Source organism: Odocoileus virginianus, chromosome 9, assembly GCF_023699985.2.
Source record: "Odocoileus virginianus isolate 20LAN1187 ecotype Illinois chromosome 9, Ovbor_1.2, whole genome shotgun sequence".
Taxonomy (NCBI): domain Eukaryota; kingdom Metazoa; phylum Chordata; class Mammalia; order Artiodactyla; family Cervidae; genus Odocoileus; species Odocoileus virginianus.
This window is the reverse complement of record NC_069682.1, coordinates 57,129,929-57,143,617: the sequence shown is the minus strand read 5'-3', so window position 1 is coordinate 57,143,617 and position 13,689 is coordinate 57,129,929. Positions and strand designations below refer to the sequence as shown.

At 48.7% G+C, this 13,689-nt stretch overlaps 2 protein-coding genes across 3 annotated transcripts in view; one reads left to right on the top strand and one right to left on the bottom strand.

Annotated features, from left to right (window-relative positions):
* The first annotated feature begins 755 nt into the window (after positions 1-755).
* On the top strand, positions 756-8,060 carry PDRG1 (p53 and DNA damage regulated 1). Its single transcript, XM_020916012.2, has 5 exons — positions 756-934; positions 2,488-2,563; positions 3,632-3,706; positions 5,756-5,836; positions 6,423-8,060. Exons 1-5 carry the CDS (start codon positions 848-850, stop codon positions 6,503-6,505), a joined length of 402 nt encoding a protein of 133 aa, XP_020771671.1. The 5' UTR covers positions 756-847; the 3' UTR covers positions 6,506-8,060.
* TTLL9 (tubulin tyrosine ligase like 9) overlaps positions 6,841-13,689 on the bottom strand; it is a 47,463-nt gene continuing 40,614 nt past the window's right edge. The window contains exons 14-15 of one of the 2 annotated variants that reach the window (XM_020916011.2): positions 13,384-13,508; positions 6,841-9,387 (exon numbers count right to left, since the gene is read on the bottom strand). In XM_020916011.2, the coding sequence (XP_020771670.2) occupies positions 9,311-9,387; positions 13,384-13,508 (202 nt within the window). In that variant the 3' untranslated portion in view covers positions 6,841-9,310. Of the gene's footprint in view, positions 13,509-13,689 lie in introns of both variants that reach the window. The other variant, XM_070472503.1, reaches the window with a different exon arrangement.

Genomic DNA, 13,689 nt, shown 5'->3' with positions numbered 1-13,689 from the left:
ACTGGGTCTGCTGTTGACTTTTAAAAACACTCACCACCCTCTGAACCTTGGCTTTTCCAGCTGTACAATGAGGAGTTTGGGTGTGAAGATCTCTAGGGGATCTTCTGATTCGGAAGGGCAGCCACTTTCCACCTGCCTGCTTCTTCTTGGAGATCTTCCCAGCTCCTACAGCCCACAATGATTCACTTTCCAGCACTCATACAGCTCTCTTCTGAGCTGGCACTTCATCACTCACCGCCCTTCCTTGGGTCTAGGTCAGCTATTCCTGACATTGGGTCCAACACAGGGGCTCAATGAAAGTAGAGGTCAAACTGAGTTTTAAGACTCCTGCCTCCTTCCAATCCTGCGGAAAACAATGAGAAGAATTTTTATTCACTCTCATTTTATAAATCGGAAACTGCTACACTTGCTTCCGTGGTGCTCCTCAGGCAGAGGAAGAATGGTTTGATTTCTCCAAAGCCCCATCACTGCCTGCCATAGTATATAATTATTTGTTTTGTCATCAATTGTTTATGTTACCCACTAGATGAAGCAGTGCGAGGGGCAGGGACTTGGTTTTGTTCACTTCCGCATCCTCAGCGCCTAAAAACTATCTGAAGGGAGGGCGAGGTTAAGAGGTTTGGACCTGCAGGGGGCGCTCCAGCCCCGCCCCCAAGCTAGGCCCCGCCTCTCGCGTCTGCTTTCGCACGAGCTTTGGGGCCTGCGCGCCTCCGTTCCTCTTTCAACTGCGCATGCGTACCGGAAGCCCTGTGAGAGCGGCGCATGCGCGGACGGAGCTGCAGCGCAGCAGAGCCGGAGGTGAGCTCGATAGGATCGTGGCGTAGCGGAGTTGCGGCTGGCAGGCATCATGCTGTCGCCCGAGGCGGAGCGGGTGCTGCAGTACCTGGTGGAGGTGGAGGAGCTCGCCGAGGAGGTGCTGGCGGACAAACGGCAGGTAGGAGGCCTGTCCGCGGGGCAGCGGCCCGGGTTTTGCGGTTGGGCCTGCGAGCTCCTAGGGCAGCGCGCAGGTTCCGGAATCTGGCTCCAGCTTCGGCTCGCTGTGAATTGACCGAGTCTTGTGGGCCAAGGGCTGTGACGACAGACCGGGCGGTTGTGAGATCATTTTGGCCAAATGTCGAATGCGTGGCACGGGCGGTTGTGAGATCATGTTGGCCAAATGTCGAATGCGTGGCACAGCGCCGCGCTTGACTCCTCTATTTGGCACATATTAAGCTCGTCTGTGCCAGGCCTTTCCTCTCTCGCCATCCTTCCTCTGCCCGTTGCCCAGCTTTCCGGATCCCGACCCATTACCTCTTTGGGCCTTTGGTTTACCTGAACCGCTTTTTCAAAATGCAGTGTCGGGGCCCCAACACCGACCTGGGCTGCACCGCTCCAGTCCAGGCCAGAAGAGGAACAGAAAAGTGTGAGTGGCCTAGTAATCGCGCAGGAGTCGGGATGTGGAAGAAGTGTGGGGCCCAGGCCACTGGAGGGCCGTGGAGACCTGCACAGGGAGTTTAAGGGAGTTTGTGGTGGGAAGAGAGTATGATCTAATGGATTGAGGCTTTGAAAGATCCCTCTGGCTGCTCTGTAGAGCAGGCTATAAGGGGGCAAGGGGTAAATGAGGGGCCAGGTAAGGGATGGGTTTGGGCCTAGGTGGTGGTAATGGGTCATCTCCATTTGGAGATGGCCTCCATGATGCTGAAGTATAGGGGTGAGGGAGTAGGAGGGATCAAGAATGATTCCGACTGCTCATCTCCAGTTAGACTGATTGGATGCTTGGTCAGTTGGGTATTAAGGGAGAGCCTAGTAAACACTGCATCAGAGTGTGCTGACAAATAGCAGTTAAAGTTGATTGAGTACTTACTGCGTATCAGGTACTGTGCTGACTTAGTTCCTAGGTTAATAACCTTGGTGGTGGGTCCTCTTCCTGTCCCTGTTTTTAAGAGAGGTGAAGTCACACAGGTCATAGCAAGCTGCAGGATTCAAACCTGGGTGTTCCACTCCAGAGCCTCCACCGCCAGGCAGTATACTGCACAGCCGCCTCACTTCCTTAGTAGCTGCTGTGCTGTGACCACCGTCTCAGTGCCAATACCCCTGCCTTTCTGATATAATATTGTTGGATTTCTCAGGATACTCGGTCAGAATCAGCTGGAGGAGCTTGTTCAGGAAGTGGTTTCCACTCCCCTGGTGATTCTGAAATGCCTTGAAGCTTGAGAACTAATGCTTCAGTGGATGATAATAAAAAATTACCCATTTAGTCATTAGACATTTCCCCAGCACCTCCTCTGGGGGGGGAAAGACACCTGGGTGAATCATCATCTTTAAGGAACTGGAAGCTGAGTGGGAGAAGAAGTACCTTCACACATCTGTCCACTCTAGGCAAGACATTAGAATTAACCCAGGAATGAGGCCTTATTGTCTTTGTTAGGTTTTAAGAGCCCTGGTCTGTTGGGAGTGCAGACCAGGGTAGGAGGTAACTGAGTTCCCTCCTGCCCCTGTGCTTTTCAGATTGTGGACCTGGATACCAAAAGGAATCGGAACCGGGAGGGCCTGAGAGCCCTGCAGAAGGATCTCAGCCTCACTGGTAAGCCTAGCTTCGTTGCTGCAGCCCAGGATGCCTGTTCAATTTACCTTCTAATGCCTTTGACTTATCCCTGTTAGAGACCAGGCAGGAGGCCACAGGTGTGTGGCACAGCCCGTGGAGATGGGAGAGACAGGATTGTAGATCTGACACAGACTGTGGCTCAGGGTTTCAGTTGCTCGCCTCAGTGACAGGTTGTTAGCTGCCAGCTTATCAGTGATGACACTGAGAAAGTGCTGGGGGTATAAAAACAGTGCAGTTCCTGCCCTTGTGCTCCACAGGTGAGTCAACAGCATAAATACAGAATTGAAAATCGTGAGAAAGTTGAAGAAGGAGGTGAACACAGGGCTGGAGAGAATGGGATGGCAGCTCTTTAGGTGAGGCTAAGTGGTAGTGATAGAGGAAGCAATGGGGGGGGGGCGGGGGGCATGTGATCATGCTGGAGAGATGGGCAGAGGGCAGGCCATGATGAAGGGCCTCAGGAACCAAGCACTTAAAGTGCACTGGAAAGCCTGAAACCTTCCAGTTTTTTGTCTCACCAGAGTAAACTCCAGAGTCCTGCAGGACCCCGTGTAAACCGATTTCCTTGACTCTCCCACCTTGTCTCCTCTGCTCTTGTGCTCACTCATCACCTGCACCCTCGCTGCTCTCCTTGCTGTTCCTAACACCTTGGCACATTACTGATCTTTGCTGTTCCTGGTTCCTCTGCCTGGCCTGGTCTTTCCCTAGATGTGTGTCTGTAGGGTTTACACACTCCTCACTTTCTTCAGGTCTCTGTCCAAATGGCACATAATCTGCAAGACCTTCCCGGACTGCCTGGTATAAGTAACAAGCTCCTCCCTTTGGCATTGCCCATCTCTTCTTTTCCCGCTTTAGTTTTCTCTTAAGATACCTTTCAGGGTCTGACGAATCATTTCTTTATTATCTTGACTTTTCTGTTTATTCTCTCTCATCCACTCTAACATAAGCTAGGAGGGCTGGAATTTCGTCCTGTTTTGCTGTGTTTTCAGCATTTAAAGCAATGCCTGGCATCAAAATATTTGTTGAAGGAATGACTGTTTGCCGTTTCAGAAGACGTGATGGTTTGCTTTGGGAACATGTTTATCAGGATGCCTCACCCTGAGACAAAGGAAATGATTGAAAAAGGTAAGCCTCTTGGGCAGGGGTCAGGAGCAGCACACTGCCCCCCCATGCCACACCTTCCCCACCCCTAATCCAGCTTCTGGCAGCTTGATGAGAGGTGGCTGTGTGCATTTTAATTTTTGTTGTGCCACTAAGTTGTTGCTTCATCTCTAAAGGGGGAGACATCTACATAGCACAGTTATTGTAAAGTTGAGATAAAATAATACATGTACCTAGCATAGTGTTTGTTTGTCATTGAGGAATGAGTTGGACTGCAAATAACAGAAATCTAGCAGTTAGTAGGACTTAAGGATATACATTTCTGTTCATCTCATGTAAGAAGTTGTCCAGAGATGGGCAGTCCGGGATTGGCACAGCTGCTCAACAGAGTCAACTTAATGTATTCTCTTGGTGGTTGTGTCATGATTGCAGGCCTCATGTCTGAGAGCCAGGCTAGAGGAAAGGCAGGAGGGCTTTCTCCATATGGCCTTGCCTTCTGTTTTGGAAATAAGACCGTCCTCCTCAGGGACTTCTCTGATACCTCATTGGTCAGATCTAAGGCACGTGCTCATATTTTCACATCCCCTGTAGTAGCATCAGGGTTGAAGATGGAGGTTTGAGGAGGGTGAAGCTCTCGAGTTTGCCATACTCGGGTACACAACAGATCTCACGGCCATGATCCTGGAGGCTTTTTGGAGAAATGTCATGAAAGCAAAAGGTCAGGCTGCAGATGATTCCTTGGCTGGGATAAGGGCAGGTTACACATGTTTTCTCTTCCTCACCCCTGAAAACATGTGGGCCAAGAGAACCAGCAGCACAGTTGCCTCTGTCTCTGAAAACAGGGCAACTCTATCCCTGTTGAAACTGAAATTCTATCAAAGGAAAGTAGGTCAGCTTTGAGGAGAAACTTCCCTTGAAAAACATCCACTAGAGACTTCCTTGGTGGTCCAGTGGTTGAGAGTCCACATTCCAGTGCAGGGGACTCGGGTTTGGTCCCTGGTGGGGACCTAAGATCCCACCTGCCAAAGGACAACTAAGCTTATGCATTGCAGCTAAGACCGATGCGGTTAAATAAATAGACATTTTTTTTAAAAAAGAAAGAAAAACATACACTAATATCATGGTTATAAAATTGAATTGTCATTGCACTTGTGGGGGGACTGGAGGCTGCTCAGAGTAAGCTTCCAGAGGGCCTCGCCTGCCTGGGTTGAGGATCAGGTCTCCGGCTCTCTTGACCCACGAGTGTGGTCTTGTCACTGACCTAGAGGGGTTCCAGGACAGCATCTCTGGTTCTCAGGGATGGACACAGGCTAAACAAGGTCATGTGAGATGGTGGTTACTCATTTACAGTGAGAACCAGAGCGACTGCCCAGGCCAGAATGCTTAGCTGGTCAGGGCTTATCATCATCAGAAAGAATGAAGGTCTGTAGGAAAGACAAAAATGTCACTCATGAGTGGGTGAAAACAGCAGAGGGAGTTGGTTGGGTGTCATCAGTTGGGTACACTTCTCACGATGCATCTGCCTTTGGGCACAGTCCATTCTGTAAGACAGCCTTGTCTTCCCTGCCATGAATTTGGTTACGTGTGAGCATGAGACAGAACGTTGACTGTTCAGGTCACAGTTACCACAATCCTGCTGTGACGAAAACTCCTCACCTGGATGGATGTGGGTTTGTAAACTTCGTCAGCTGCCTATTTTCCATCCATTTTAGGATAGGCTGGGTCTTTCATTCTTAAATTTGAATTTTCCATAATTTCATTGTGAGAGGGTGACCTAAAATCCTGGTATTGCCTTCCCCATCAACTACCCAGGGTATTTTGCATAATGAAAACAGGTTGATAAACTGCACGTTGGGAAACTAGTATGCTCAACCCTGTTCTGGGCTCACTCAGTGGTTGGGATAGGCCGTGTCCCTTCTTTAGCCTTTAGTTTCTTCCTCAACTAGTCTCCCAAGTCCCATTTTCATCCCTGCATGCTCAGACCCCTGCCTTCAGTGGGGCTGGGCAGAGGCTGGTATCCTTGGGTCTGTCTGTAGTGTAACCTCATCTTGTTTGCCTGTCTCATTTTTTCAGATCAGGAGCATCTGGATAAAGAAATAGAACGACTCCGGAAACAACTTAAAGTGAAGGTCAATCGCCTCTTTGAGGCCCAAGGTATTGGCCTGGGGGCTAAGCGTGGGGCTGGAAACCAGAAGGGGAGACAGTATCGGCATAGACTTTGTGGGCCGGGGTGGGCAGCTGGTGAGTGGCACTGAAGCTGTGGGAAGTGGGTAGGGTTGTCTCGAGCCGACCAGAGATGGAATGGACAGGAAGTTTGTGGGATCTTATTCCTGTTACAAGTTCTTTTCAGGCACAGGAATGGCATGGAATGTCTCACATTTTATGCCAGGGTGTGACTTTGGGGGCCAAGATACCTCTGACTGAGGGTCAGAAGGCCTCAGTCAGCTGGTTCAGGTTAGAGCTGAATTTCTAGGTAAACCGAACCACTCCAGATTGGTCAGTCTGGCACAAATTAGGAGGCTTCTGCACAACAGTCATGACTCTGCAGGTTCTTGGTGACTCAGGAGCAGGTGTGATGTTCCTTGTTGTGCTTTGCAGAATTTGAGGCCCTTCTCTGTCAGACCTCAAGGCCAAGTTTTTGGCAGCATGAATGCAGTGTAAGCCCCTTTCCCAGGCTAGACTCCAGGGCCAGTAGGTTGGACAGCAGGAGCCCTGACTTACTGATGAATTCTTCCCCTAGGCAAACCGGAGCTGAAGGGTTTTAACCTGACCCCCCTCAACCAGGATGAGCTTAAAGCTCTCAAGGTCATCTTGAAAGGATGAAACCTAAGAACCCAGGTGGGGGAACCTAAGACCTGCATCCTCCCCTGGGGTCATGGAGGACCCCGAACTCTCCAGCCTTGAAACCTGCAAGGACAGGATCTACCCTGCAAGGGGACAGGTGTGAAATGCAGCCATAGCCATGTACGAAGCTTCTTTGTCTGTAGCACTTGGCTACTTTTTGACAGCAGGAGGGAACCCGCAACCTACACCAGTATCTGCAGGCCTGACCACTGGGATGGACACAAGGCCCATTGACAGGCCCTGGCAGCCACCAGGAGGTGGGTGGGGGCAGCGCCAGTGGGGGTGTGAGAAGGACTGCAACAGGCACTTCTCAACAATGGCCTGCTGTTGAAATGGGCCGGGAGGGAGAAGAGTGGGAGCTTCATTCCAGCATTCCTCTCAGAAAGAGAGAGACGTATTTTCAAGCAGTGTGTGTAACGGAATTGGAATAAAGCAGGAGGCTCCTGCGCTGGATGAAGGACAGAATGTTAGTGCTTCATGGTTCAGCACAGGCAGACACATAGTCCCCCCACACTGCCATCGGGGCCCGTTTTCCTGCTAACCCCCGGGATGGAGTCCAGAGTGAGCGCTGTTTATCATCCCGCCTCAGCTGCTCTGGAGTCAGGAAGGCCTTGCAGAGTCCTGCACCAGCGATGGATGAGGGCCTGTGTCCTACTGCGCTGTGCTTAGGCAGGATGCGACTCCACGGGCTCTGAAAGCAGAACCCGGGCAGCGCTGCTTAGAGTTCCTGTCTGCCTTCAGGGTCTGCGATCCTAATGTGAATGTGCCGTGAGGGATGTCTTCTGTGTGCCTCACAGGCTCAATACATGTTACCTAAATGGATGAATAGGCGCTTCTAGTCTTTATCTCATTTGGTCCTTAATAGAAGGTATGCCACTCCCTTTGGAGTACCATCTATGAAGGGGCAATGGTTCCTCTTTGAAATGACGTCAGGGCAGGGCGGAGAGGGCACTCCATTTGGTTCCGGCCGATAGTTAAATTTGGGGACACAGGCTGCCATGGCCAGATCTTGTGTTTTCTTCGAGAACCTAGAAATTTAGATTTTTTAAGTTGAATCCTCTGCTTTTTAAATACTGCTGATTAATTCAGAAAATTAAAAAAGCTTGAATGTTGGCTAAACAAAACACTTTATATAAGCCACATTTGGCCCAAACCTCTGGTTTTGCATCCTTTTGAGTTTTTTCTTTTTATTTAGTAGAAATTGCTGGGGTTTCTCCACGATGGCCCTAGGAAGTAGGGAGGTGGAATTGGAAACTAAATGTCCAGAGTAGATGAAAGAATTTGGTAACTCCAAATAGTGGAATATTATACAGCTATAATAAAAAATGAAGCTGAATACTGATTTGGAACAAGCTTCAAGATACTTGCTTCTCAAGTGAGAAGCAAAGACAGGTGTCTATTTAATAGGCTCGTAATTTGTGTGCAAACAGGTATGTGGTTCTCTCAGAATAGAAACTACATGGTTAGGGTGCAAGGGAAGGACATGTTGCCATTGTATTGTATATTTTAAAATAAAAATGTAAGAAAATGGGGAGTTGTGGCATTCACTGGTAGATCCTGTCTGGATGACTGCTTGGCTCAAAGTTTTTCTTTCTGAACGTTGACACTGCCTGTCTGACCAGGTGGATGCTAGGCCAAAGAAGAGCCAATCAGATTCTTTCTCCTAGAGACATGGAGCCCATTCCTAAGGTTGTCTGGGCTTTACCCAGTTACAGGGATAAAGGAAGCCCCCACATTCTGGAGCAGGGGGCCCAGGATGACCTGGCTTCTGGAGTTCCCAAGGCTGGCTGATTCACTTAGATTTGCCAGTATTTTTCTTTGAAAAGCCCTTCCCTTCCCCCCACAGTCAGATTCTGCTGTTTGCAGTTGAAAAAACCGTCCTGAAGCAGGCAGAGTGATGGAGGAGCTGCCTGGGGTCCCTTGGAAGGTTGTCCTGAAGCAGTTAGCCACCAGCCCACTCTTGGTTCAACTCCTCTTCAACCAAGAGGCGTTGGAATGTGGAAAATGCAGACATTCTTACTTGTGCCCGGCTCCCCAAGCCATCTCTGCCTGACAGCCCAGGCCTTTCTGATCTAGCAAGCTCAGCTCCCAACCTCAAATAGGAAGGCCCAGAGAGGCACCTAGGTCACCTAGCTGACTTAATAAGCGCACCTTCGTGGAGACCCTCACTAAGCAGCTCTGCCTTCTCTACTTGAGAAATAGGGATGCTCTGGCCCACTGGTTTTCAGATGGTCAGGGAGCTCCATGGGTCCCCTGACATGCAATCAGGGTATTATAAGGAGGGCAAGATATATTTAAGGCTCAGCCCTTACTCGGACCCCCAGTAAACACACAGTCTAACAACTGCTTGCTTTGCAAACGCGACTTAAGAACTGAACCCTTGCTCTTGGAGGAGCCTACAACACATCCTCTGAGAGACATCAAAGGGTCAAAACCAGGAAGATGTGGTTGTGGCGACAGCATTCCCTGAGTGAAGCCTGGAGCCCAAAGACTCTCCAAATAAGGACTGTAATCCTTTATTAGATATGATCTCTCTTGGGTATTACTTGCTGCATTTGTCCTCTTCGCCAGGCTAACCAATCCATCGAGGTTAAAATCTATCCAGTCCCAGAGATTGGCTCTCTCCTGGTGCAAAGATGTCCAGGGTAAGTAGGGTGGGGTGCTGGGCCAGCAAAGCAGCTGCCAGGCCGCAAAGAGAGAGGGAGGGTGAGTGCTCTGAGTGCTGCCGTGCTGAAACAGAGCAGAGAGGACCAGTGTGGTACCAGTGGTTCTTCATGCTGGGGATTAGTTGGGAGTTTTCTTCTGCCCTTGAAGGGAGCGGAACAGCTGCCTCAGCTGTTTCTTCCGATCATTGACGCAGCCTGGAAGGGAAGTAGAGTGTTGACTGGGATGGGCTGTCCTTGGTAGAGGGGTCTTAGGGGAGTAGAAGGGGCCAGTGCTCCTACTACCTGCGGAAGGAGGGGCCAGCAGAAGCCATGCAACCACGGATGGCCTGTGGTTTGCATCTGGTGAGTTTCCCAGGTGGCGCTAGTGGTAAAGAACCCACCTGCCAGTGCAGGAGATGTAAGAGACATGGGTTTGATCCCTGGGTCAGGAAGATCCCTTGGAGGAGGGCAAGGCAACCCACTCCAGTCTTCATGCCTGAAGAATCCCATGGACAGAGGAGCCCGGTAGGTTATAGTCCATAAGGGTTGCAGAGTTGGGCGCGACCTAGCACGCATCCCCTCCCAACTGCCATGACTGTTAGGTCCCTTGCCTCTTTGAGCATCAGTTTTCTCATCTGTACATCAGGATACCTGCTTTATGGGGTAAATGCAAGGATCAGGTAAGATTCATTGGGACTTACCCCAAATCGGGCTACTTCAGGTGAGGATGTAGATTTGAGCTTTCACAGGAATAATGTGTGCGAGAGGAGGCTCGGAGAGGTTAAGTAGTTTGCTTCAAATCGCACAATTAGTAGCAGGACTCAGGCTTGAACCCAGGCTGCCTAGCTCCAGAAGCCAAGCCCTTAACCACTGGCACATATTGTCCTGCCTTCTGGCTCTGCTCCGTGAAAATTCACTTAAAACTGGCACAGTGCCTGGTACCTAAATCTCGTGTGTTAGGCACATTCAGCTAAGAGGTGGATCTCCCCCACAAGTGGCTCCTACTCTTGTGGGAGGGTGTCCCAGGCAGTTCAGGCTGACTTCACATTCTCTCTTGGTGCATTCGCAGTGTTTCCTTCCTTTTGTGCTCAGAGCTAATCCTTGAGGCAACTCCATGGTCATTTAATCCTGTGCCAGGTGCACTGATGGCGCCTCACGAACGGTGGTCGAATGACTGAATCCCCATGAGCACAACTACTGACCTGGAGGTGTCTGCTGTGTTTCTCAGCTCCCCAGAGCCCCACCCCTGCCGCCTAGGCAGCAATCAAGGCTTCTCTGAGCTGAAAGTCCACTAAATGCCAATCCCTGGGGTTTTCCAAAGTGAGTTCTGTGGAACCTTAGCCTTAACTAAGGTTCATACTTCATTCATAATTCACAAACCTTCGTGTCCAATGCAAATCTCTTGGAGTTCAAGGCTCATCTCTGAGTTATCTGTTGATCTTTTACCAGATCTCCAACACATCCCTAATTCATTTCATCAATACTCTTCCCACCCCCAGCCAGCTCCTCTTATATTCAAAACCATCCACCCAGATACTCAACTGGAGAACCACTGTTCTGAGTCTTTGCTGCTTAAACATGGTGCAGGCACTGACATCTGAGGGGGATTGTTAGCAAAGGTGGCCGCGACAATCCTCTTGGTCCTCTATGCGCCTCTCTGCCAAGTGTGCTGCTCCTCCCATCAAGAGGGGGAGTCTATTTCCTTGCCCCCTGAATCTGAGCTGGACAGGCTCTGGCTAACAGACTGTGGCAGACATGGGATTTCTGAGCCTAGGCCTCAAGAGACTTCATTGTCTTCTCTCTCCTCTTGGAACCCTGAGACTACGGTGTGAACGAGTGGTCGCCCGTCTCAACCACTGCACATGTGAATGAAGCTATCCTAGGCCACTGTGTCTCTGCATCTGCTAGGTGCCTGCACCCCTGTGAGAGACCCCAAGTCACACCTAAAGAATCATAAGCAAATAAGATAGTCATTTCAAGCTGCAAAGCTTCAAGAGAATTTGTTACACAACAATAGTTAACTATTAGGGGGCTTTTAGGTGTGCAGACTCTTAGCCTTCTTCTTCCAGACCTACTGAATCAGAACAGCATTTTAACAAGATTCCCAGGTGATTGTCCATACAGCTTGAAAGCACTGTATAGTCATCCTCCAACAACGCCATGTGGCAGGCACTAGGGGTCTGCCGTGGGAGAACCATTCACAAACCGCCTCTCCTTTGCCTTCCTCAAAGCAAACTACTTAGTACTTGACTTCCCAGCCTTCCTTGCAGCTGAGGTGCCATGTGACCCAGCTCTAGTTGGTGAGATGTCAGCAGAGTTACCTGCTTTCCTTTTGGAATAGTCAAAGCTTGAAGGAAAGGCTTTGGCCCTTGGGCCTGCCTGGGGTAAGGATAAGGACACAGTGTCTGGAGTTGGAGCAGCCATGAGGCAACAAGTGAGAGCATCAAGGCTAACAGGCTGAGTGTGGTAAAGAAGAAAGAGGAAAGACCTGGGTCCTTGGTGGACTGTGCAACTGTCATTTATGGCCTGCCCCATGACCTCTGGTGACTCAAGTCAGTTCCTCTCTGGATAACTATTAGTTTATTAGTTGTTTGCAGCCAAACCCAATCCTAAATCATACCAAACCCTGAAAGATACTCAAAACTTTTCACCAAAAAAGAAGGAAGAAAAATGCCACAAACAAAAAGGAAAATGACAAACTCATTTTGCTTGAATGGAAATATTCAAACAAAAGGAAAATAATTTACAGCAAGTTTGACAGAGGGAAAATGTCCTCAATATATTAATATCCAAGGCCTTTACAAATTTAGAAAAATGGAAGCCCACTGTGGGGGGGTGGGAATAAGTATGGACAGCTTACAAAAGAACAACTGCAAATTTTAAATCTGAAGCCTCACACATAGTCAATGGAATGCATAGAAATCAAGTCAATATTTTTACCTATGAAGTTGGCACGGGTTTTTTTTGTTGTTGCTGCTGTTGTTTTAAATTCAGAGCTCACAGATTTGTGTAATCTTTCTAAGAAAACAATTTGACTATAATAAGTCCATCTTTTTAACCCAGTAGTTCTATTCCTAGGAATCTGTCCTAAAAAAAAATAGCCAGTTTCAGTTGAACTTTATTTGAGAGGATGCCCTCACAGCATTATTTATAAAAGTGAAAAACTGGAGTCATGCCAAATGCTCAATTATATGAAATTGGTTTCATAAATTTGGGGATGTTTTGCAGCTGTATGGTAATTTTGTTTCTAATTTTGCCAAGGGACAAGTGCTAGCAGCCTAGCTTTTGGGTTTTGAAGCTGGACAGATTGGGTTCAGGGCCTCTCTCACCACTTATGACCAAGAGCGTTGGCAAGTGAGACATCTGGAGACCCTTTCCACATCCGTAAAATAATCAAGGCTGCCTAAAAATGAAATGAGATAATGTATGTAAAATAGTCTGGTCCTGGCCATAGTGTGTTTACAAAAGAGAGTGAGTGAAGGTTGCTCAGTCATGTCTGACTTTAGTCCATGGAATCTTCAGGCCAGAATACTGGAGTGGATAGCCTTTCCCTTCTCCAGGGGATCTTCCCAACCCAGGGATCGATCCCAGGTCTCCTACATTGCAGGTGGATTCTTTACCAGCTGAGCCACCAGGGAAACCCAGAAGAGAGGCTGTTACTAATGTTGTTGGATGAGCTGGAAAATGCTACGTGGAAAAGTTAGACTCAAAGCTTCAGCCCAATGCCAATTTTGTAAGAAAAAAATATGAATATATGCATTTTTGTAAAATTGGAAGGAAATACACCAGATTGTTAAAGATGGTTATGTTTGGATGATTTTTTTGGTTTCTTTCTTTAGTTTTCAAATATTCTACAATGAGTGTGAATAATTTTTATAGTCAGGGAAATTTTTCACTTTTTAAAAGCCAAGTATAAGGTCAAGCCCTGAAGTCCTTAATTTCTCTTAGCAACATATTATGTTTTTTGTTTATGTGCCACCTAAGCTTTTTGAAATCTGCCTCATAATATCTTTCACCACATGCCGTGCAGTATTCTAGGCATATGTTGAGATAGAAACTATTGAATCTCTGTTTTACAGATGAGGAACAGAGAGGTTAAGTCCCTTGCCCAAGGTCACAGAGCTGGTAAATTTTGGATCAAATTAAAACAGTCTAACCACCATGGCAAGTTGCCACCTCCCATGTGCCCACTCCCCACCTGACCCCACATACCGAGATGTGTGTTGGTTACAAAGTTCCCCATCCCCGACAGGTCAGGACCCCCCTCTTCTCTGCTGACAGGGCCATCGTTCCACATAAGGTCAAAGCCTCCTACTCGCTTCTCCCTTCCTGTGAGCCTGGACAAGCAAGAGATACAAAGGGTTAATGAAGGTGCACCTGGTGGGACCCTAAGACTCAAGCCAGGCCCTGAGCCCTCCTGGCACCCTACTCGTGCCCACCCTGTCAGAGTACCTTTTGTCCATCCAAAGTGGGGGATGACCTCAGGGAGTCATCCCCCAGTTGTCCCCAGGTTTCCAC